Raw genomic sequence first — 22,424 nt, 5'->3', positions numbered from 1 at the left:
TGTAGCACACAATTTTGGACATAAAATGAAAACACACAAAAAATACAAATGCATGATTAATATGATGGATGAAAAATATTGATATTCATATTCTATCCAGTCTAGAGAAATGACAAATGCAATTAATGTGCTTTAAAATTCTTGGTGACCATATATGATGATGAAAAGTTGAGCACCGCAAAAATGAATTTTAGAAAGCACATGTAAAATAAAGGAAAATTTCAAAATACAAGTGAGTGGTAATGAGTAACCATATGTACTCAGGATTCTGCCTGAAGCCATCATTTAAACCAAAAACAACCAAGGTCCATTAACTAACCTTTCCTAAGAAAATAAAAACTAATGATAATAGAGAGCATTATGAGAAACTCAAATGAAATGTGGAAAAATTACATGGTTGTGAGCTTCATACTTGATTTTTATCCTGTGAATAACTTGATAAGCAAACTTCAATAAAAAGACGAACATAACATGAATGAATTACATCAAAGAAATGTAAATGCCTATCTTAAAAGGAAACATTTTTTTTTTAATGTCTGGACCAGCATATAGCCATTGATAATTTGATTATGCCCAATACTGAGGCTCAGCATAATTTTTTTTCTTAACATAGCCATTAAACAACAAAACAAATCAGGGCAGCTCATAAACAGTAAGGAGCCAAGAGGTACAATCTTTTCCCACAACTCATTCACCTTAAAAAAGCCGCTCAGAGGTAAAGGAAGGGGTTCCTATGAAGGTGGAGACCTGGGGCAAACTGCCCCACAGTTTCTCTCGTACCATTGGCATACAGACCAGGCAGAGCAGATGAAGGAGCCTTAATTCAAATACCACAAAAGTAATTCTATACAAATGAGGTGATACAATTTAAGAGTCTAGAGGATAACCAGGTCTTGGTCGATGAACTCAAAGCAATCAATAATACCAGTTCATGATGAAAACCTGATATCTAACTTTACCTTTGAAATTGGCAAAAAAACAATACATTGAGGATTACTTGACATTTTACTGCATACAACAATCCACGATTATGAAAAATATGGTAAGCTCGTCAGTTTTTTCGATTGATGAGATTTAACATGAATATATTAATAATTTACAGCAAAACAGAAATAGGCCTTTTGATTCGAAATTATTTTTCATTCAGAAATTAAATCTAAGGGAGCATACATTTTTCATTAAGTTACCTTGCAAACGTCAATTTTCAAGAACTGTATATATTGAATAAGGATTAAATATTGAATAAGGTTTAAACGTTCCTCAATAAGACGTCATTTGAAAGAAATATTTTGAGAGAAAAAAATGAGCAATAATGGGTTATACGTGGATCAACGAATATTCTGAATAACCAAGAATATTACATATATCATGGCAACACTGTTAGCCTTATAAAGGCGAGTATATCCCAACATGCATAAGCATTGATTTATGTACCACCGTTCCTCTGAGGACTTCCATTCAGATAAGCAGATTCTCCCGGAAAACAGAGAAAGATATCACCAGGAACTCGACGATGACTTCCTTTGAAGATTCAGAAATGTCGATTGATAGTTGGAATCGCCCCACGCAACGTGATCATGATAGATAGAAGGTGAAGTAAAATATTAGATGAGTTGAGACAATAGTAAAAACGCAATTAATGTCAGTGAACATAAAAAATATATTGGTGCACCAATGTATACTTCAAATTCAAGAACATGTACCACAAGAATGGATTACAATGATTAAGGTTCATTCCACGGACACATTCATATCATACCAGCAACAGTTAAAATATTCATAGTGGTTAAGAACTAAATAAACGCTCAACTAACTCAGGTAAACTTTAGCCAATACCTTTAGATAAGCTGCACATGCCCAGATTTCACAAGGTCTGCAATCGACTTGTACTGCATGATATGTTGAGTATTTTCATCCAAATCTATTTCTTCATCCACAGCATCACCACCAGCATCTACCACCACACCATTTACGGCCTTATTAACTCTAAGAAACACTTGCGACAGTAAATTTGGAGTAACACACATTGTATTTCGGTCCAGAGACTGAAAATTGTACGGCATATGCCTCAGCACTAATGTTTCAAAATGACCTTCTAAATGAGACTGATGATCCCGAGCGAATTTATATTCTGCTGGTGACAGATAGCGTTCGTCTACAGGCCTCTTCGACTCCAAGTCCAATATGTGACTCGTAAACAACTCAATTTTTTCGAGCCGATTCCTCAGATAACTAGTTATAATATAACGAATTCTATCCAGTTCCATTCTATGAACAACAACACGAAAGTCATTCTTCTTTAACTTGTCGAGGTTTTCTTCCATCTGGTTAATTTGCTCCAGCATACAATCTACTAATTCTGTCCGGTGTGGTAAAATCTCAGGGCTAAACTTTTCGTTAAGCCATGCCTCTTCTAATTTCTCCAACACACTTTGAGCGGTGACAGTTTCTTCGGAATCACTATCTTCAAGACTAATATCAACCTCCATCGAAAACTTTTACGGACAACACAAGATTACATAAACATTCGTAAAGTCCATACACGAAGACGAATAACCGCTTTCGTATAACGCTGCTCAATTTTCTTTCCCGTTGTCAGCAAGTGCCGGTGATAGCGCTTTTTTCGAGTACGCGCTAATTTCGAAATAAAGAATGGGTGCATTCAAGGTGAGTGAGCGCTACCTCATTAGCTGTGCAATGTCCCCCTGAATGTGAGCGCTACGTAGTATCGCAGTGTGAGCATTCAGTCGGTGTGGTTTTTTTTAAGCCACTGATCGTTCCATATTTGCAGGAGCTTTAATATTAGCTATAGGTGGCTGATGGTGAGTTGGTAGTTGATTCGAAAGCCTCTACGTAGCGCCCACTATCTTTCTTCAATCAGGGAGGCTAAGAATATGCAATACAGCGGTCCGCTACCATGGATAGTGAGAAAATTTAGTGTTCACTCCCCCTGATAAGCTCCTTTCGCAACATTATTCAGATTATACAACAAGAAAAGTACAACTTTTAGAGTTCATGGTCCAATATAAATTTTTCTAATTTAATTTCAACTTAATGTGTTTGATAACACTTTTTAAAGATTGCCTGCATTAAACTCATGGAAAAAAAATGAGTCAAACTCAAAAATAGTTAGTAGAACAGAGCAATGCAATCTATATGAGCTAATCAGAATATGTCAGTGGCAGTTCAAATGCACTTGCTGGAAACTGACTTTCCAATTCTACTATCACAGCCATCTTAATTTAGGAGGGAAAATGTATTCCTGCTGTCATTTTAACGATGACACCATTAGACTCATTAAGTTCCTATAGTTGGGTGGTTTTGGGGGCTACCACCAGCAACACCTACTTCAACATCATCCTAATGAAACGTACAGCTTATGATGTTTTTATTTACATAGTATTCAGAATGTCCAGGATAAAATTGAACGGCCAAAAGTATCCCATTAATACATGATGACATTTGTTATGCCTAAGTCATATAAAGGTGGTGAACATTTTTTCTATTTAATCTGACAGGTAATAATGATTGAACTACTTTTTTTGGAGTTCTTGGGGACGGGAGAATTCATTTTTGCTAACAAGTTAAGCAGTGGACTTTAATGTTCTCAAAATAGAGCACAAACACAGCTAGTACCTAGAGTATATCTTTGGCTAGTACCTTCTCATTCCATTCTTGGCCCTGAGCCCAGTGCTCATTTTCCTTTGCTTTAAGGGAGATAACCTTGATCCCTCCTCCAGTGTTGACCATTAAGGTAAATGCTTATGATTTTCTATTTTTTTATGCAATGGTGTTGCTAAACATTTTTTACTTTAGCCTGGACATCAATTTCTTAGGAATTGAATTATTTTTGTTTGAAAGTCCATTCACATCTCTTAAAAAAATTTCATAATTAACATCAAGCCATTAAGTAAGATTTCTACCAAACAAAATATAAGAACCATCTACTAAGATTAAAAATTTCAATCCCCTCAAATTAACTTACAAGTACCAAAGTCTACAAGAAATCATAAGACAGAAAACTGCCTTTTCCGTCGGCAAGGCCATTGTCTATACCACAGTCATTGCAGTAGTGAATCCCAAGAGCAAAGGATTTTGCCTTTTGAGTCCTGCCGAAGCCCTTGTTACCTCATAATGGGAAAACTTAAACTAATAAAATCGGGTAGTCTACTGCTATTCTCATTAGTGGAGAAAATCAAAACAAGTAATAATTGAAGCATTGACATGGGAAAGGTAATAAGTCAGAAAAAACTGCAATTTTGTTTATTCATATAGAGAGGATAGTACATGTACAATGTAGAAATTCAATTAGTAAAATTATATCAGTTGCTACGATTAACAAAGTTTGTTCTCTAATATGAGCTTCTCAATGTTGGCAAACCTCTCTTTTTTGCCTCCTGTAAAATTCACAGTTAGTGACTTACTGCCTTTCCTATGTCAACGCTTCAATTACAGTGGAAGCCCCTTATAACGAGTACGGGATATAGCGACAAGCTCGAATTAGCGACAGCTACCCAAGGAACCATTTTAAACCCTATGATTTAAATGTAAAATAAATTCGTATTAGCGATAATGGCTCGATTCCTCTCTTGCGCCATTCGCAATTACGACAGGTTGAATTTTTGACCACGTGCCACATCTCTGGAATTCAATGCTTTTAAAACGGCATTTTTTCCGCCAACGTCGACGTCTACATGTTCCGTATTCTCCTATTCTTCTTTCCTCAATAAATTTCTCGAGTACACATTTCATTAGTGATGGGTCGATCATGAACGATTCGATCAAAAAGATTGAATCACTAGGTGAATCAAATGACTCATGATTCATTTCGTTAAACAAGTCGATCATCAATCACTCCGACTTCCGGTTTCATATCAATCATCTCGGTTTCCGGTTTGATTCAAAATTTGGAACGACCGATGCTTAATCTCTTTTCGTCAGGGCAGAAATAGTTGTGATAAAATTAAATACTATGTTATGAAGAACTGAATACTTGTGTAATCTTTTTCTTAAATGTTTTCCAGCAGTTTTTCAGTATTAATAACACCAATACACGTAAAAGGAAAATATTAAGATGACTCCTGTAGGAGAACGTTAAGAAGTAGAAGTTAAAGCTGGTTATATTTTATTGTGCCGTTCATAAAATTATCCTGCAGATCAGATTCATGCATTGTGTGGTGTATTTTGTGTTATATTTTGATCAACTATAGTTAGAAATTATTTTATTAGTGTTAAGAAACTGTGGCAGTTTCGCCTTCCCAAATATTTTCATGACACTGCTTCCTTCATTTTTTCAATCTAATTTACTCATCTAGGAATTCACAATTAAAATAGTATATGAAATGATAATATGGATAGCAATCAGCGTTACCAATGCTCTTCGCAGATGAGGCAGTATTTATTCGATTATTCAAAGTGATTTATTACATCCATTGATTGAGTCTTTTCGATCTTGATTCCTTTTGAGTCTTTTCGATCATGATTCCTTTTGAGTCTTTTCAATCATGACTCCTTTGAGTCTTTTCGATCTTGATTCCTTTGAGTCTTTTCGATCTTGATTCATTTGAGTCTTTTCGATCATAATGATTGAATCAATTGATTGAATCATTTATGTGACTCGAGTCAAAATGATTGAAGCCGTGTCCCAACTCGTTAGCCATTAGGCATCATGTATTTAGCCAGCCAGATTCTGGGCAGCCAACCACAAGGGAGCATGAATTGGGACATCCAAGGTCGGTAAAAGCCTTTTACCGACCTTGGATGTCCCAGCCCCCGGCTTCTCCCTACCTCTCCCCTGCTGGCTCATGCGACCCTTACTGTCCGATTAGTTCGTCATTTTCACCGCTGGCGCTACTTGTGCACTCGTCCGACGTCAGCCTTGCGATTGCATGGGAAGTAATGCGTCTTGGTGATTCATTGCGATAAACCACGTTTTTTTACAGTCTTTTCCTGCAACGGAGGCCGGTTTTACTTATGGTATATCGTTGATCGAGTGTTTAGGAGTTGGAAAAACTCTCTATTTCAGTTTAAAAGGAAAATGGTGGGCAAAAGATGTATCGTGCCAGGTTGAATGTACCTCTGGGTATGACTCTAACTTAGAAAAGGTGCATATCTTTTTGGTGTCAAGGGAAGAAAGACTACGAGCTGAGTGGCAGAGGTGCATTCCTCGCGATAATTTTATCGTCAAGTATCCGCAAGTTGTTTGTGAAAAACACTTTATTGAATCCGATATTCTTCGTGAGAAGATTATCACGGACAACGAGGGAAACGTCGCACAGTGGTCCGGATCGCGAAAAAGTCAGACAAAAATCAGATTTTCGTTGGATGTTTTGAAAAATTGCTCCCTACATGTTATTTGGCGAGCTATTTTCATTTCTGCAGTTATTTTTACGAAAAAACTATTATTTCATGCGATATCGTGGAACTTTAACTTATTAACTGGCTAATTGTAACGCTGACTGCATAGATAAACGGTAATCATGATAAAATATGAAAATAAATGATAATTAGTTGTATAGAATGAGTTAATATTCTTTCAAATTAGTCAATAAACAAAAAAAAAACGGCTAAAAGTAGGGTTTTTTGGTGCATTGACTTACGTTAAAGAGGTACGATTTCCAGATTTCGAGAGATTCTTCTGTATGGACTAAAAAGTAATTAATAAATTAGTGTCAAAATAGTATTTAAGTGACTCTTTTATTCTCATAAAAGCATGGTTAATTCCTCATAAATTTACAATTATGTATTACAATTGTTCAGCATCAGATTCTTCTGAATCCCTCCCATCCTCCTCTTCTCATTCACTCGAAGAATTTTGAGACTCTTGCAAGACCAAGAGATCACGAACCTCCTGCGGAAGATATTTAAGGCCCCGGCATTTGTTTAGTTCAGTTCCTAATGTGCTAATAAAAGGATCCGATATTAGGATCAGTCTCCGGAAAATATCCTCATTAGTTTGAAGTCGAGATATTTTTATCGCGTGATGCTCACGATATATTCTAATGTCTTTATTGCGAGATTCCTGGGCCTCCTCCGACAGTTCTCCAGTACGAAGAAGAGCCGACTCGATGTCATCTGCACCACTTTTTGCACAGTGGGTGGCATGTAAAACCAACCATAATGTCTCACAAAATTTTCCGCTGTATCCATACAGAACTTTTTAAATTTTACTGAATCAATCAAAAATCCGCAAGACAAAGACCTTAAAATTGTTGAGAAGTGAAAGATTAACTCTTCCTCTACTCCTGAAAATTAATTAACTATGTTATATCATGTGAAAAATACTGCATAAAGCAATAATAAAAAGATGTTATATTGCAACAATGAAAAGAAAGCATTCAAAAATATTGACCCTCGCCAGTAGGCTCAGCCGATAGGCGAGAATTTTTGAAAAAGCCCCTAGCTGAGTTTTCATCACTGGATGTACCTAATTTTGGCTTCGGCACATCAACTAAAAGGCCCATTCTCTTTTTAAATTCGTAGGTACCAATTAAAAAATAAGACTACTACGACAATATCCCAGGGGACCCCATATCACCATTAGAATACAAGGAAAATACGAACCTGAGGTGCTTTGAAGGTTGCGAAATGCAATATCAGGAAAATCAACAATTTTGTCCAACCAAGTGCAATTCCGCTTTAAGTGCGATTTAAAAAATATGGCAAATGCTGGAATGCCAGCGAACTTATTCTTAGTGATATCCTCGAAAGGAACGACCTTTCCTTCCCGTGCAGTGAGCATCGAGAAATGATGCTTGCTGCCATCATTGTCCAGTTTTTTAATTCAAGGATGAGGCAAGCTGCACGGGTGGAGAATGCCGAGGTTGGCCGAGAGTATGCCTCCAGAAGGAGAAACTTAAAGTTTTTGAAAAAATAAATGCTATTCATTTTAGCCTTGTAGAAATATCTTTTTTGATCGTTCACACCATTATATTGTTTAACCATTCCTTTGCTTGTAGTGCTTGTAAGTATAAGTATGCCGTGTGTTGCTTTCCAGATGCTGAATCTACAATTACAGTTATCATAAGGATTAATATTTTCAGTTTATAGGAATTCATATAGGTATCTATCCAAGGAATGGAGCAGCTAATACAGCAGTGGCGAAACAATGGGGGAGGCGTGAGGAGATAGATAGGAAAAAAATTAATGAAAAGTAGAAAAAAAGATGATTTTCGGTGGGTATTGGAAAAGAAAATTAATTGGTCTGAGCTATGGAAGTCGAGAGGTAAATATTCGGTCTTAAGTTTTACTGTTGAGAGGACTTACTTAGCAGTTACGCTTGTTACAAATAATCAATGTGAAAGCTGTAGTGGCAAAGTTACGCGAAAGCTTTTTGGCTAGGTCGGCACTCGTTTCTCCTCAACTATCTAGGAATAGTAAAGGGAGATTGCCATTGCTTCTTTATTGCCGCTTCATTTACTAAGTTTTTAGCCTAACACTTCTGTCCATGCTATTGAGTACCTTACCGATATTCTCCGTTAACACTTCGCAATTTTGCTTCCATTGCAAGGTAATTTCGACCGATGTCCTTTTCAGGTGGGTATATTATCTTCACACCATCGTCCTATTTGTCTTAAATGGCTCGCGGAAATGGGATCTACAAAAAACACACCTATATTATTTATCCCCGCTGGATTAAGCATTCAAACACCCGATTTCGTAGACTATTTTATGACCGTTTACGGAAGCTACTGCACCAGTTTTCACGAATAAAGCTATTTTATATTCTTTAAAACTGAAGCGCGTAAGAGTGAGTACATGCGCGAAGCACGGCTTACAAAATTTTTATAAATATAGTGCATCAAGTTACCTCACAGCCATATCAACCCATGTAATACGCCCGGAACGACCGGACGAGTGTACTGCTAGCGCTTGACGGCCGGTATGGGAACTAATCGGACAGTAAGGGAACGTACGTGGAGCCGCGGACGCCGGGGGCTGGGATGTCCCCAAGGTCGGGGCTTTTACCGACCTTGGGGACATCCTTACGCAGGTGCTGCCATCTACTGGGCACTAGGCCAATGCAAAACAAGAGATAATCGGAATGATTTGAACAAATGATGAACAAAACCCACCCTAAATTGTTAAAATATGATGTGTCAAGTGTCAAGTGAGTATTAAATGTCAGAGAAGAGTATTTAATCATAATTTTAGTATCTTAGACAAACTTTTTGTAATAGTAAAGTAGGGGTATACTTTCAAATTCGTATTTTTAGTTCCGTATGGTTTTGTGAAAGAGGTTTTAGCTAAGTTTGTGGTGAAATGTTTGCGTATATTCCTTTTAATATTTCAATCGTCTCTCAACCAAGTACTTTTTCGAATTCCTTATATTTAAAAAATTTAATTTCTAGTTTTGTTATTATTAAGAACAGGTCTATTTCGTCTATTCAAACGGTTACCGTCTGACTTGGGAATTATTTTCAAAATTTATTTAAAGTATGGTTTACGCACATAAATCAGGTTTCGTTATCACATCTTATAATCACTATTGATTTTAAATGTTGTTACTTATTCCGATTCCAATTTCGGGACTTTGTCCAATAACATATAATAATAATTGTTTATCCTTACGGGTGTTAACCTAATGTACAAAAAGTGTTAAATAAGAATTTAGACATAGTGTTACATAATTAAGCATTATTTAACACGTTAAAAAAGTAAACGGTAGCAAAAGATAACATGTGATCGGTATAAAAAGTTATAAAATAACACATACATTCATAAGAAGCATACTAACATTAATTAGCATTAAAATTAACGCCGCCTTCTCATTAACTAATTTCTCCGTAATTCTTACACTTCCATTAACGCAATTTCATTATTATAAACAAAATAAAAATTAATAATTATTCGAACAAGTCTCAAAATATCAACACTACTTGCAAACAAGTACTATCCCTTGTTGACAGCCATGATGCCCTTTCTCCTGAAGACGCTTTGCACGCTTTGAATCATGGGAAAAGTCGGGCGAAGGATGCACTCCTCGATGCCTAAATCTGGCGGCCGCGTTAGCTGCCTAAATTCCCTCCCTTATGCTGGCTAACGAGTTGGGACATCCTTCCAAGATGGCGTCATGGCTAAATCCTGGAATTGGCATAGCCAAATGGCCAATTGGGACACGGCTTGAATCACTAAAATGATCGACTTTGCCCATCACTACATTTCATTGCTCTTTTGTCATCTCCCTCCCGCGCCTCCGCAGTGAGGTTAAAAATTATTCCGCCCGTCTGCTAGCACCATGGCTGGTAAACGCAAGTCCTTGGATTTAAAAACCAAAATGAGAATTATTGCAGATTGTGAAAGTGGAGAGTGTTCAAAGAGTGAAATAGCGAGGCGATTTGGAATTAATACATCGATATTGTTCACTATTTTAAAGAAAAAAGAACAAATTCGTTCGTCAGTGCTTAAAGAAGGGCGTCCAAGCACTCAAAAAACACCTGCGGCCCGGAGAGCATCCGCAGCTAGAAACTGCTCTTTTCTCGTGGTTTTGCCAGCAAAGAGCCGCAGGGATTCCTATCACCGGCCCAATGATGAAGGCTAAAGCTGAGTATTTGTGTGAGAGGCTTGGTGAAGACAATTTTAAGTGCTCGGATGGATGGTTTGCACGATTTAAAAATAGGAAGGGGATATCCCTCGTCAAACTATCCGGTGAATCATCAAGTGTTGACGTTAATGCTGTGGAAGGCTGGGCTCCGGTCCTTAAAGACTATTTGGACAATTACAGCCCCTGCGATATTTACAACGCGGATGAGACGGGCATATATTTTAACCTTCTCCCGGGCAAAACTCTCGCCACTCGAACGGACCCCTGCAAAGGAGGGAAGAAAAGTAAAGACCGCGTAACTGTTCTTTTATGCGCCAATATGGATGGTTCAGATAAGTTAAAACCGTTCATGGTGGGGAAATCCGCCCATCCCCGATGTTTTAAGGGAGTTAAAACTCTCCCTTGCACTTACGAAGCAAATAAAAATGCTTGGATGACGGCTGCTATCTTCACGCAGTGGTTACGAGCGTTTGATGCCAGGATTAGTGGAAGGAATAAAAAAGTACTATTATTCATTGACAATTGCCCAGCCCACCCACTAATAGAACTAAGAAACGTTAAAATTGTGTTAATGCCGGCTAACACTACAAGCGTTCTTCACGTTCTTCAGTTCCAGTCAGCATTCCTATCAAAAAGTGTGCGCTACTGCCGCTAGAGGTCTCTACGTCCGCTGATATTGCGTCTGATTGCGTGAATCTCTACGAAACATAAATATTGCTAGACAGACAAAGAGTGGACTTCATTTATCATTTGTCCTTCTATTTATTTGAAACAGTTTTTCACCCTTTCCACCGAAGATAATTGATATGACTAATATGCTTTTAGATGCCGTAATGCTGTTCGGTTTCATGATTCCGATAGCATTTGAGTCGGCTGTTTTGAAACACGATAGTAAACCATTCATACAGGCAGACTTGAAGCATAAGAAGATTACTTCCACCTTCATTTCGCCGTTAACCTGAAAAAGATAGAATTGCAATGCTCATGTGGAACCCTAAAATTATATCACGCTCCTTTCGTCACCCAATTGCAGCAGCCACCCATCATTTTCATTACTACTCGGAAAGATAGAAGGTATGAAATTTTGAACAGATTCCGAAGTTTTAGCATTTAATAGTCTGATGCATAGCCATAACTGGTAGTTATGACATGTATATTTGGAGCATCCAAGAAATAAGGATAATAACAGCTCATAATGCACAGTTCAGTACGAGTGAGTCTGAAGCTGGGACTTTTAAAATCGACTTCTTAATGCCTCGGCATATAGCATCCTGCATTATTACATATGATTTGATCATAGATTGCAAGTGAATATGATCATTAGTGAATTAAATGTTCAAAATAATGATTTAAAACGGCTATCATGCTGCAATTTTCGCCTCTCGGCAGAAACAGCCGTGGTGACGCCTGATGAGTGATTTTTTTGTGACGATGTAATTGCATTCGGTAACAACGACAACTCACTATAGCGACAGATTTCTCTGTTCCCAACAGCTGTCGTTATAAGGGGCTTCCACTGTAATTACAAGGGCACCTAGTAGGAAATGAATGGAAATAATTTTAATTCTAAAATTTCCACTTTTCCTCAAAATCACCATAGCAATGAGGCCATTTGATCCACATTGAATTTCAAGTACCTCTATAGAGGCACTTAGATTTTTCGAAAGAAACAGCTGCATTAATACATAGTAGTCTCAAGCATCATTACCTGCACAAGCAAAACATGTTTGTATTTGGTCCCATAATACGGGAGCTGTCAGAGCACGTCAATTAACATGCTCTGCCTGTCGGGCCGGGAGCCCTTTCTCCGCCTTCGTACGTGACTAATATCCACTTCTGAGTCTTCTGATCACGTGCATTCCTTCAGCAAACTTCCCTCTTTAGACCTGTGTGCACCATTTGTAAATAGCAGTATTTGAACGGAAGTTATGGCACGAAAACCTCTATTTTTCTTTCCTATTTTATAGGCCAATTCTTACAACTTCCACGAAAATTGGGCCCACATTGAATATGCTAACATTCGTATGTATGGTGATGTCAGAACAAACCTCTTTGCATTCCAGCTATGAGATACAATCTCTCACTTTTCCTAAGAAGTCTAAAATCTTTGTTTCACACCAGATGTAGAAAGCTTTTGCATGGAATGCCATATCATAGCTATGTATGTACTTATATCCAGTAATAAAAGAAACGAGCTAACCAAAGTATTTAACAATTTTTTATTATCCTAAATAGACATTTTTATACACAATATCTACATGCCCACTCAAAAAACATTGATACATATTTGGTATGCAAAATCACCAATGCATCATTAAAATTTTTCCCTCACTTCAAAAGATTAAATCTTTAAATCTTGAATTACTGATATGAAATACAAAACAATATTTTGGAATGATAGCTCATTTCTTCAACGCAAGGAGAGGTTAACATTATTCAAGAGAGCGCTGTATACGCCGACAATGCCTGCTACTTCCTTCAGCCAGGGCTTGCTCAAGGATGCCTGTTATGTGAAATAGGCTCACTGGGTCAATTTGAAGAGTCTGTGTTTGAACATGAGTAGACTTATTTTCATTTTCATGTGTTTCAACCTGAGAAATAGGCAGAAAAACTTAAATAAGTTCACAAAAACCATGATGAAGTATTGAAACAAATGTAAAACTATAGAAGTTAATGTGTTATGTATATTAGTTCCAGGGTCAATATTTTAGGAAGAAAGTTTACTATGAAACACTTTAAAAATATTTTCCTCAATAGGCATGCTAACCAACATTGTCATTTAGATAAATTTGATTGACTTCACAGAAAAAAGACCCTATTGATTAAGTTTTTGATCCAAAGGCTTCACCTATGATTTTTACCAAGGTCCTTCAGTCAACATACAAACATTTAAGCCACTAGATCACCACACTTACGGGAGTATGGTCGCTTTATAAGTAGAGAACTTGGCTACTGATTGAAGGGACACCTGCTAACAATACAAAGTGGTCCAGGAAAAGGAAAAGGCTAACAAGTCTGTGAAATCCACAACCTGCAGAGAGTACAAACCAACCTATGAGTCGAAAAAATATGAAATTGAGCTTACTCCTCAAATAAGCAACAAGGAAACGTATGGGTCTTCACCCACTGGCCCCCACCATTCAATGGCTTTACTACACAGCATTCTTCCACCTCTCCATCCAGCTTATGAATTCGGTATTGTTCCAGGGATTGATCCGAAGACATTATTAATTTTCAAGAGGACAGCCAAGTTGATAGTTTTTTTATCTTTCATTAAGTAGAAGTTTTTTGGAGGCAACATATCGATGGCTGAGTTCAAACAACACGTATCTCAAATTCGGCCGGTTTAACACAGGTATCTTAAACCAAGTGTAATAACATTAAAAAAATAAAATACAAGCAAAAAACAACTCTTTGTTTGCAAATGAATGCTTCTTTCTCAGTTTTATGAACTTTTGGTTGTTAATTTCAGTGTGCAAGTTAAAACTATTAAACGTTTTTTTGCTCTCCTGGAAAGTTGCTATTTTTGATATGCGTGTTGTTAGAACTTAGGTATCGATATATCCATCATCATTTCAAATAAATGAATGGTAAAATATTGCATATTATTTGGGGGAGGCCACTGACTTACTTACTCTTACTTACTTACTCCCAGGGCCATACATATCTAAGTAGATATTTGGCCGCACCAACAATCCTCTTCCATCTATCTCTATTTCCTGCGTCCTCCTCGGTCGCTCCTAATCGCTCCAGGTCTACCTTCACTTGGTCCCACCACCTTCGCCTTGGTCTTCCTCTTGGTCTTCTTCCTTCAGGATTCCTCATTATAACTTGTTTTAAATGATTAGTGTCCTCTCTTCTCAAAATGTGCCCAGCCCATCTAATTCTTCTACATTTAAACTCGCACACTACATCTGGATCCTTGTATAGCTCTCTTAATTCTCTATTGTGTTTTCTCCTCCACTCTCCTCCTTCAGAGATTGGTCCATATATTTTCCTAAGGATCTTATTTTCAAAAACAATTAATTTTCTTTCTTCCTTTTTATCCAGTTTCCAAGTTTCACTTCCATATAACAGTACGGGTCTTATGATTGTTTTATATATTCTGATTTTAGTAGTGTGTGATAGTAATTTTGAGGACATGAGTTTGTTGCAGGCGTAGAAGCATCTGTTAGCCAGATTTAGCCTGTTTTGTATTTCTATTGCTTCTTTGTTTTCTCTTGAAATAAAAACGCCTAAATACTTAAAGGAGTCCACTTTTTCAAATTTGTGGTTGTCTATGTAGAGAGGATTTTGATTTCTGTTCATTTCATTTCTTGTAAAGTGTATATATGTATTTAGTTTTTCCATCATTTACTTTTAGTCCTAGATTAACTGTTTCTTCCATGAAAAGTTTTGTAAGCCGGCGTATGTCGTCTAAATTTTCTGCTAAAATTACCACATCGTCTGCAAAAGCAAGTATATTTATTCTGGAGCCAATTGTTACGCCTTCGTCCATTTTTGCTACTTTTTGAAGAGCTTCTTCTATTGCTAAGTTGAATAGGATTGGGGATAGTCCATCACCCTGTCTTACGCCTGCCTTTATCCTGAAAGGTTCCGACACCCGTGCATTTATACGTACTGAGCATGTGGAGTCTGTCATACTTGTTTTAGCGGGCCACTGACAGCTAACATTATTGTCACCATACAGGTACACAGGCTAGAGAAAACCAGAAACATCAGCATTAGCCTGCTCTTAACGAAAGTCTTGAAGATGACCTCTGCTTAAGGTCCCATCAAACAGAGCGATTGCAGAGCTTGAATGGTCTGTAAAGGTTGCTTCTTGCATCTATGCAATAGTGATATTAAATAAAAAAATAATATGATAGTCTTCAGCGGACTTTCGTGGTGATTACCAACCAAAAATTATTTATGTACATAGTTATATTCAGAGTTTTATAAAAAAAGAAAATATCATTTTAAGTGTACAGTAATATTGTTTCATTTGTGGCTATGGATGTTTAATTAGTCGGTTTATTGTCCAGAAAACTGTTGCGTATACTGAGGTGACTTCTTTTATTTAAAAAGAATAAATAAGAGTACCAGTCCTCATCAGGACATTGTCTTTCACACAACACTCTAGTGGGGATTGAGAAGCATCTTGAAAATTCTTCACCACAGAGAGGATTTGAACATGTTCCCACAAAGTTTGAAGCCAATTCACTATCCACCAAACCAAGCAGATCCATAATAAATAAATGAAACTGAAAATTTTTGGCATGGGTGCACAAACACAATTGTTTACCTTATCATTAACAAAAATACCAATGAAGTGATTTTACCTATTATCATGTATCCTTATCTTTAAGAACAGAAGGATAAGAATTGTTAACAAATAACTACCTTTTCACGACGATTAGTTTGAGAATCCTTCAGCTGTAATCTCAAAGTCACCAAAGGAGTAAGTTGATGCATCAGAGAACGGGATGCAACCTTGAAAGAACATAAGAGAAGAAAAAAATCATTTAACAGCATTTCATCAAAAAACTTTCAAAGAATACTGCAATAGAATTTTTCTCACTAATTGCAATTTCTTGACTCTGGCAGAAAAAATTTCTCCAACCTACTATGTATTTACTGCTAACATTAAAAATATTATCTTAAACAACTGCATTTTCACTCCCAGATCATTCCTCCATCAGTGTTGGTCCATCGTAATACATTAAACAGAATAAAATATACCATACAGCTTATGGGGATACTTTTTTAGAGGTGGTACATAATACACAAAATTGGATTTGTTCTTTACTTGGTGATCTGTTCTGCCTCCACTGTTTAGCATAGAAAATTGCCAGCAGAGGAGTGGTTATTAAATTAAGAATGAAAATAAAAAAAAGGATTTTTAGTAGCAATTTCATCAAGTTGGCAACATGAGATAAAGTCTCCAGATTAAATCTGATTGGTTTGTGAGCCATTGCATCAACGTAACATATGGCTGTAAACACAGTCTCCCAGTTTGGACCTAGTCAATCAGAGGGTGACTAGACCATGAATGATGATGATACCTGGTCTCACCTGACCAGAAGTGCATGCTAGGTAATCCTATTGACCTTAAATGTTTTTCCAAGGTGTTAAAACTGCTGGCAATATAAAAAATAACCCGGGCAAATGAACTTGAAGGGCATAAATGAATGAAATACATATTAAATATTCCACCAACGCATACACCTGAACGACAAGTGGAAAATAAGAATGGTGAGGGAGGGTCTCAGAAAATCTAAAATAGAACAAGAGAAGAAAGATACAAAAGAGAATTAAATAAGGGTAAAAAGATTAGCTGCAATGAGAAGAACTTGTGGAGAAGTGCATCAAACCAGACCTTGGTTTGTTGACCAATGGTGATGATTAATAAGTTTGGTTAATAACAGAAAAACCTATTGCAGTCAAGTGATAGCTTTCAATTCTACGTCATTGCCATTTAATATGGAAATTCAGCTTTAAACCACCTAAGCCACGAGGAATCATTTGTTTTACCTACTTTGTATAATAGCATTTTATTAATAGCAACATGCTTCTTCCACGTAGCATTTCAGGAATTTTTACTGTTAGTGCTGAAAGAATAGCTAAAGGCTCTTTCACTCATTTCATTTCAGACACACATTCGTGTAATTATATAGTCACTTATCTCAAAGATGAAGTTACGTACAATGAAAATACTATTCATAATTTATCTCCACATTTCTAACATGATTTAGATCCATTAGTAATATGCTCAACGGATCATGCATAAAGACATAATTGTAATCCAACATTCAAAAATCATTCTATAGAGACAGTATAAAATCAAATCTTAACAAAGCAATGATGTACCTAAGTTTGATGCTGTTGCGTTAAGAGAGAGGACATGAATAACCATTTAATAGAAAAGATCCAATCAATGGATTCCAGCCAATTGCTTTAAATACAAACTAGTTATTTCACTATCAGAATTACATACTTGAGTCTCAAATCTCCATTCTAGATTGTGGTAATGGGGAGGGATCAAAAGACCTCCATGCTGGCCGAGACGCTTCCCTTCATCTTCAAATATTTTCAGTAGCAGTTCCCTTTGCTCCTCACTAAAACCCAATGCTTGTGAGGTACGAGAGAACTCATCAGCTTTCAGCTATGGAGTATAAGAATTTAGGAGTACACAATTAACATTTTAAGTAATTCGATATTAAATAATATATACAAAATTGATCTTCAACCCAACCCACAGAGCATGCAGTCTCCAAGGGACATCATCTGCTTATCCAATAGGAGTCTGAAATTTGTGTATGAATTTCCCAGACGATAGTAGGGTGTGCCCATGAGAAGTTCTACACAGAACATTGAAAATCATTTCCATAATTTTTATTGATATGTATTAAATTTACGATGCGATTGTGACTTTAAAATACATTCATTGAATTTAGTCTTTAAGTAGAGCCTGGATAAATTGAATAAATAAAATTGTTTCCCTTATCTGACCATTATCTCCCAAAAATAATGAGTAGATACATGTAAGTTATTTCATCATAGAAAACTAGATGACATCAACGAGTGGATCATTCTCAATGCCAACTTCATTTGCATCACTCCCAAAGCAATATTTTTTTTTTCTATTTGATGAAAACAAAGATATAGCCTTGGAACGTAAATTAATTAAAATAGCACACAAGTTAGAGAATTGAACTTGGAACAAGAAAGAACATGAACATGCTCATCATATCAATTAAATTACTGTATTGAAAAGGAGGAATAGCAATTTCCATGAATATAAATAAAAGATAATTTTCCAGCAACATTACTGTGTGCAAGCAGCTGATTCCAAGCCTTAAATCTCTTGCAGAAATTTCCTTGGCTCACTCACCTACTCCTGGCTTTTGTGCTTTACATGTCATTGGTTCAAATAATATTCAAGTGCATCTTCGTAGTGATCGGAACTTGGGACTTTGATAACTTGACTTTTTTTTCAATGTGTATGTACTCCCTTTCTGTAATGGCTGAATAAATATGGTATTCTATGAGAGTATGTGACCACTGTTGCCCTAAACTCAACTTCACCATAGGACCTATATCTACTATTTCCTGAATAATTATACAGATGGAGACAATGATAATATGTAAAAAGGCTTAATTGCTGTATTTCATCCTAAAATCATGTCCACTTGGATGCCTCCACCTGTCCTTCCTATGGTTGCCCCATTTCTACCCTAGGGGCTTCCTCACACTGGCAACCTTTTCAAAGCAACTACACAGCTCCAATGAAACACACGGTATGGACTGTTGCCCTGTGCATTGGTGACTTTTTAGTTGCTGCAACTAAGTAATTGCATCCAGACCTATTTTGAGGGAGAGTAAATTGTTGCTGGTAGGAATAGACCATGGGGGTTATTGCCCGAAGCCATGCACTGTCAACTATTCAGTTGCTTGGACAGCCCTTGTTTAGAGCTCATCTTGGGGAGCTTCTTGCTGCTGGCTTTCTGAAAAGGTCTAATAATTTTTTAAGTAATGGCAGTAGTCATTGAAAAATTTATTTTGCTTGATGAGAAGCAGCCAGCACAATACAATAAGGGTCTCAAACAATACAGAGATAAAAAAAACATAGTGGTTCGAGGTGTGCAAGGAGTTCATTAAAAGCTGGATGAATCTACGGGATAAGGGAAATAATGAAAATGGTTTTTCACTCTCTGAGAATGAATGCAACAACACAAGTAGCTTCCACGAGATCCATTGTAAACTGAGCTGAGAGGCAACTATTTAATAATCAGTGCACAGTGGCAGGCAACCCTAGGGTGAGTAAACTAATTAGTTGCCCGCGATTAAAGTTGCCATTGAGCAGGTGCCCTAAATGAGTCTACAATGAGTCCTCAGCAGATACTTCATGGAAATCCATGTAATTCACACCAGAGGTGGATGACTTGTGGACAATCCTAGTTTTATACATACCAGCACTTATTGCACTTAATTAGCAGATATGGCTGATACTCAATGACTGTCCTACAGATGCCTGCGTATTGAATGGGAATGGCGGAGTCAATGTACGGTAACAATATGCACTTAAATAGATACATGAAACTCAATCCTCTTCACTGATTACAAACCACGTATCACTTAAAACTCATCCACAAAATGAAACATGCATACTTTACATATTAAAATTTATAAGACTACTTTTCATATATCCTAACATAATGAGGTATGATGAAAAACTTCACCCATGATGTTCGCTGGGTGCTACTTAATTTATTATGTACATCTATTAACAAACTCCTCATAATAAAAATTAGGGCAAATGTGCTATGAAAATATTCAAACCTTATTCCTGAAACTTTCAATTAGAAGCTTCACCAATGCTTCTACTGCATGCTGTAGGTGTTGGGGAGGTATCTCCAGTTTTTCTGAAATGGAGAATATATCGCCAATAAAAATGTGATGGGACAACTGAAGCTGGAATGCAAAAAGGGGTCTCAAGAATAGAGACAAACTTACGGGATGATTCCTGAACCAGCTTTACATCAGGGCCATTTAAAAAGAAACTTGAGGCCACAGTGCAGATGTCCTTAAAAGCTGAAACGAAAAACAAAATAGGCAATTAGTAAAATGAAATCATAAGTGAACACCAAAATTAGATTCTACCCCTCGAAAATATGGCAAATGATAAATAAATTCAATTATAATCATTTTCGAGCTATGATGCAAAGGTATAATCGACAAACGGTACCTCATATGAAAACCAAAAATTGTATCGTAAGTAGTGTTGATAATATTAACTGTTCTCTATTTCAACCATCTGTGATGATTAGTCGATATGCAACATATGTTGCAATTTGAAGATTGAACACCATAGATGTGAGAAAAACCATCTATAATAGCGTAGAAATGATTCATTTAAAATTTCAATACACGTTAATGATAGCCACCTATAATACTGACGTAGATGATAATCCAAGCGGTAAATAAATACCCTAATATCCGCTGAGAAGCAGATACATTTTCAGCTGTCCAAAGGTGCATACAATCGCAGCGGATTATATTTTATATAAAATAGATTAATTGTTTACCTGCAAGTGGCTGCTCCGACAAAATGCCCAAATGACGTTTATGAGCCTCAGTAAGAAAAAGAAGCATCGTTCACCATCAAGCAAAATAACAAATTTTCAATTAGAAGGTATCTAAAATCCATCCAACGAAGCGATATCAATTATATAACAACAGTCACTGAGTAGTTCAAACTCTTTCTTTAATCCGCCCAGTCTGCTGAAATTCTCTACAAACAACAAATATTCTTGCAGGAATACCAACACAAATTCATCACAAGATTTCAGCAGTCGATAATAAATTTGCTCTTCAGCGAACAACTTTCATCGCAGTTTCACAATTGTTACTGTAAAATAACAAATGGGGCTATTCAAAATTTATTTTTCATAAATATTCAACTATATGCAATTTTCATTCGCATTCACCTTCATTTATCACACAGCGACTTCTGAACGTTGGCTACGCTAAAAATGACTATCGTTAATTAGCATTCGAAAACGGCCCGGGAACATGCTTCCATTTTTAAGTAAGGAGGCCATGGGTTCACTTTCCTTATAACGGCACATACGCGTTCTCTCAAAATCGCGCCAGAATGAGAAGAAATTAACAGTTTTTCTAGCTATTTGAGAGGTAGCTGAAACTCTAGGAGCAACTAACCATTGTAAAATTAACGCTGGGAAAGGACACACGACTTTTTCAACAGATAAAACATTCCTTTACGGTTGTGATGCCTTTACCGATTTTGAGCACAATGATTAAATTTATAATTTTTGTATCAACACCGGAAAAATAAAAAAATATTAATTTTATATAAATTTGTAATTTTTTAATCCGAGTCTAATAAAAACATTAAAGAGTGAAAAATGAGGGCTTAATGAGAGTGAGCATTCCTTTGAATTATTCATTCGAGAAGTCATTTAAAAAAAAGTGGAAAATTATGAATTTTAGGTTTTCTCTAAATTCAGATTCATTCAGGGCATTTTTGAAAAATAAATATGCTTTCTTTGCGACCTCAGTCTTGTATCGGTTTCTCCATCTGCTGAATGATGAAATTTTTTTTTGCCCTTGAATCATCCTCAACCCATGCCAAGCACTGAATGTCAGTGGTTGATATGGGTTGAATGGTGTATAATTTAGTTCTGTATCACTTGACCAAGTATCACCAAAGTGTCTTTTACGGTTTTACCTTTGTCTCCTTGGTGCATCTGGCTAAAAAAAAGTGATCTGTGTGGACTAGATAAGGTCACTCGGGAACAAAACTCCATTTGTCTTCTGGATGGTCAACTGGGGACAAAGGTGAGATTTGTATGCGTAGAAGCATTCATTGAATACAGCTGAAGGTAAGGGGATTATGTTGGTGTGGTCAGGGGCAGATCCAGGATTTCTTTCTGGGAGGGGCACAAGCAAGGCTGCATCCAGGATTTTGTTCAGGGGGGGGCACAAGGATACCTCGTCATACAAAACGAACGAATTGATAATGGGACCGTATTAAAAATATAGCAAATTTTTAAGGGTCTGGTGGGGGGGCACGTGCCCCGTCCCCCCCCGCCCCTGGATCCGCCTATGGGTGTGGTGGTTATAGTGTTAGCTTTTCACCCTGCGGGCTCGGGTTCAAATCCCGGCAGTGGCAGAGAATTTTCGGAGACTGCTTGATCCCTGCTTGAACGATATGTGGAAGAAATTTCAAGTGCAATACTCCATCCGTCAGGTGTAACATTGAGCTGGTGTCCCTATTGAACCTTTAGTTAAGAGCAGGCAAATGCTGACATTGGGTTTCTCTTCTACTCTCCTTACCTACCCTTCCCTTGTGGTGCAAATAACCTCAGCTTTTGGTCAC

The 22,424-nt window shown here is 37.0% G+C and overlaps 2 protein-coding genes across 3 annotated transcripts; both read right to left on the bottom strand.

Moving 5' to 3' along the window:
• Positions 1-1,261: 1,261 nt before the first annotated feature.
• Positions 1,262-2,569, bottom strand: LOC124160440 (DNA replication complex GINS protein SLD5). 2 transcript variants are annotated; one of them, XM_046536294.1, is made up of 2 exons: positions 1,837-2,569; positions 1,262-1,517 (listed from the first exon to the last, which is right to left on the bottom strand). In XM_046536294.1, exon 1 carries the CDS (start codon positions 2,487-2,489, stop codon positions 1,839-1,841), a length of 651 nt encoding a protein of 216 aa, XP_046392250.1. In that variant the 5' UTR covers positions 2,490-2,569; the 3' UTR covers positions 1,262-1,517; positions 1,837-1,838. The 2 variants fall into 2 exon arrangements, with proteins under 2 accessions (XP_046392250.1, XP_046392249.1); XM_046536293.1 differs by having other exon boundaries at positions 1,264-1,521.
• Positions 2,570-12,745: 10,176 nt separating this feature from the next.
• Positions 12,746-20,839, bottom strand: LOC124160577 (COMM domain-containing protein 2). Its single transcript, XM_046536459.1, has 6 exons — positions 20,611-20,839; positions 20,039-20,116; positions 19,865-19,947; positions 17,520-17,687; positions 15,926-16,015; positions 12,746-13,134 (listed from the first exon to the last, which is right to left on the bottom strand). The coding sequence occupies exons 1-6, from the start codon at positions 20,675-20,677 to the stop codon at positions 12,976-12,978; spliced, it is 645 nt and encodes a 214-aa protein (XP_046392415.1). The 5' UTR covers positions 20,678-20,839; the 3' UTR covers positions 12,746-12,975.
• Between the last annotated feature and the right edge of the window lie 1,585 nt (positions 20,840-22,424).

The sequence above is a fragment of the Ischnura elegans genome, chromosome 6 (genome assembly GCF_921293095.1).
Source record: "Ischnura elegans chromosome 6, ioIscEleg1.1, whole genome shotgun sequence".
Taxonomy (NCBI): Eukaryota; Metazoa; Arthropoda; class Insecta; order Odonata; family Coenagrionidae; genus Ischnura; species Ischnura elegans.
This window is presented reverse-complemented; position numbering and strand designations above follow the sequence as displayed.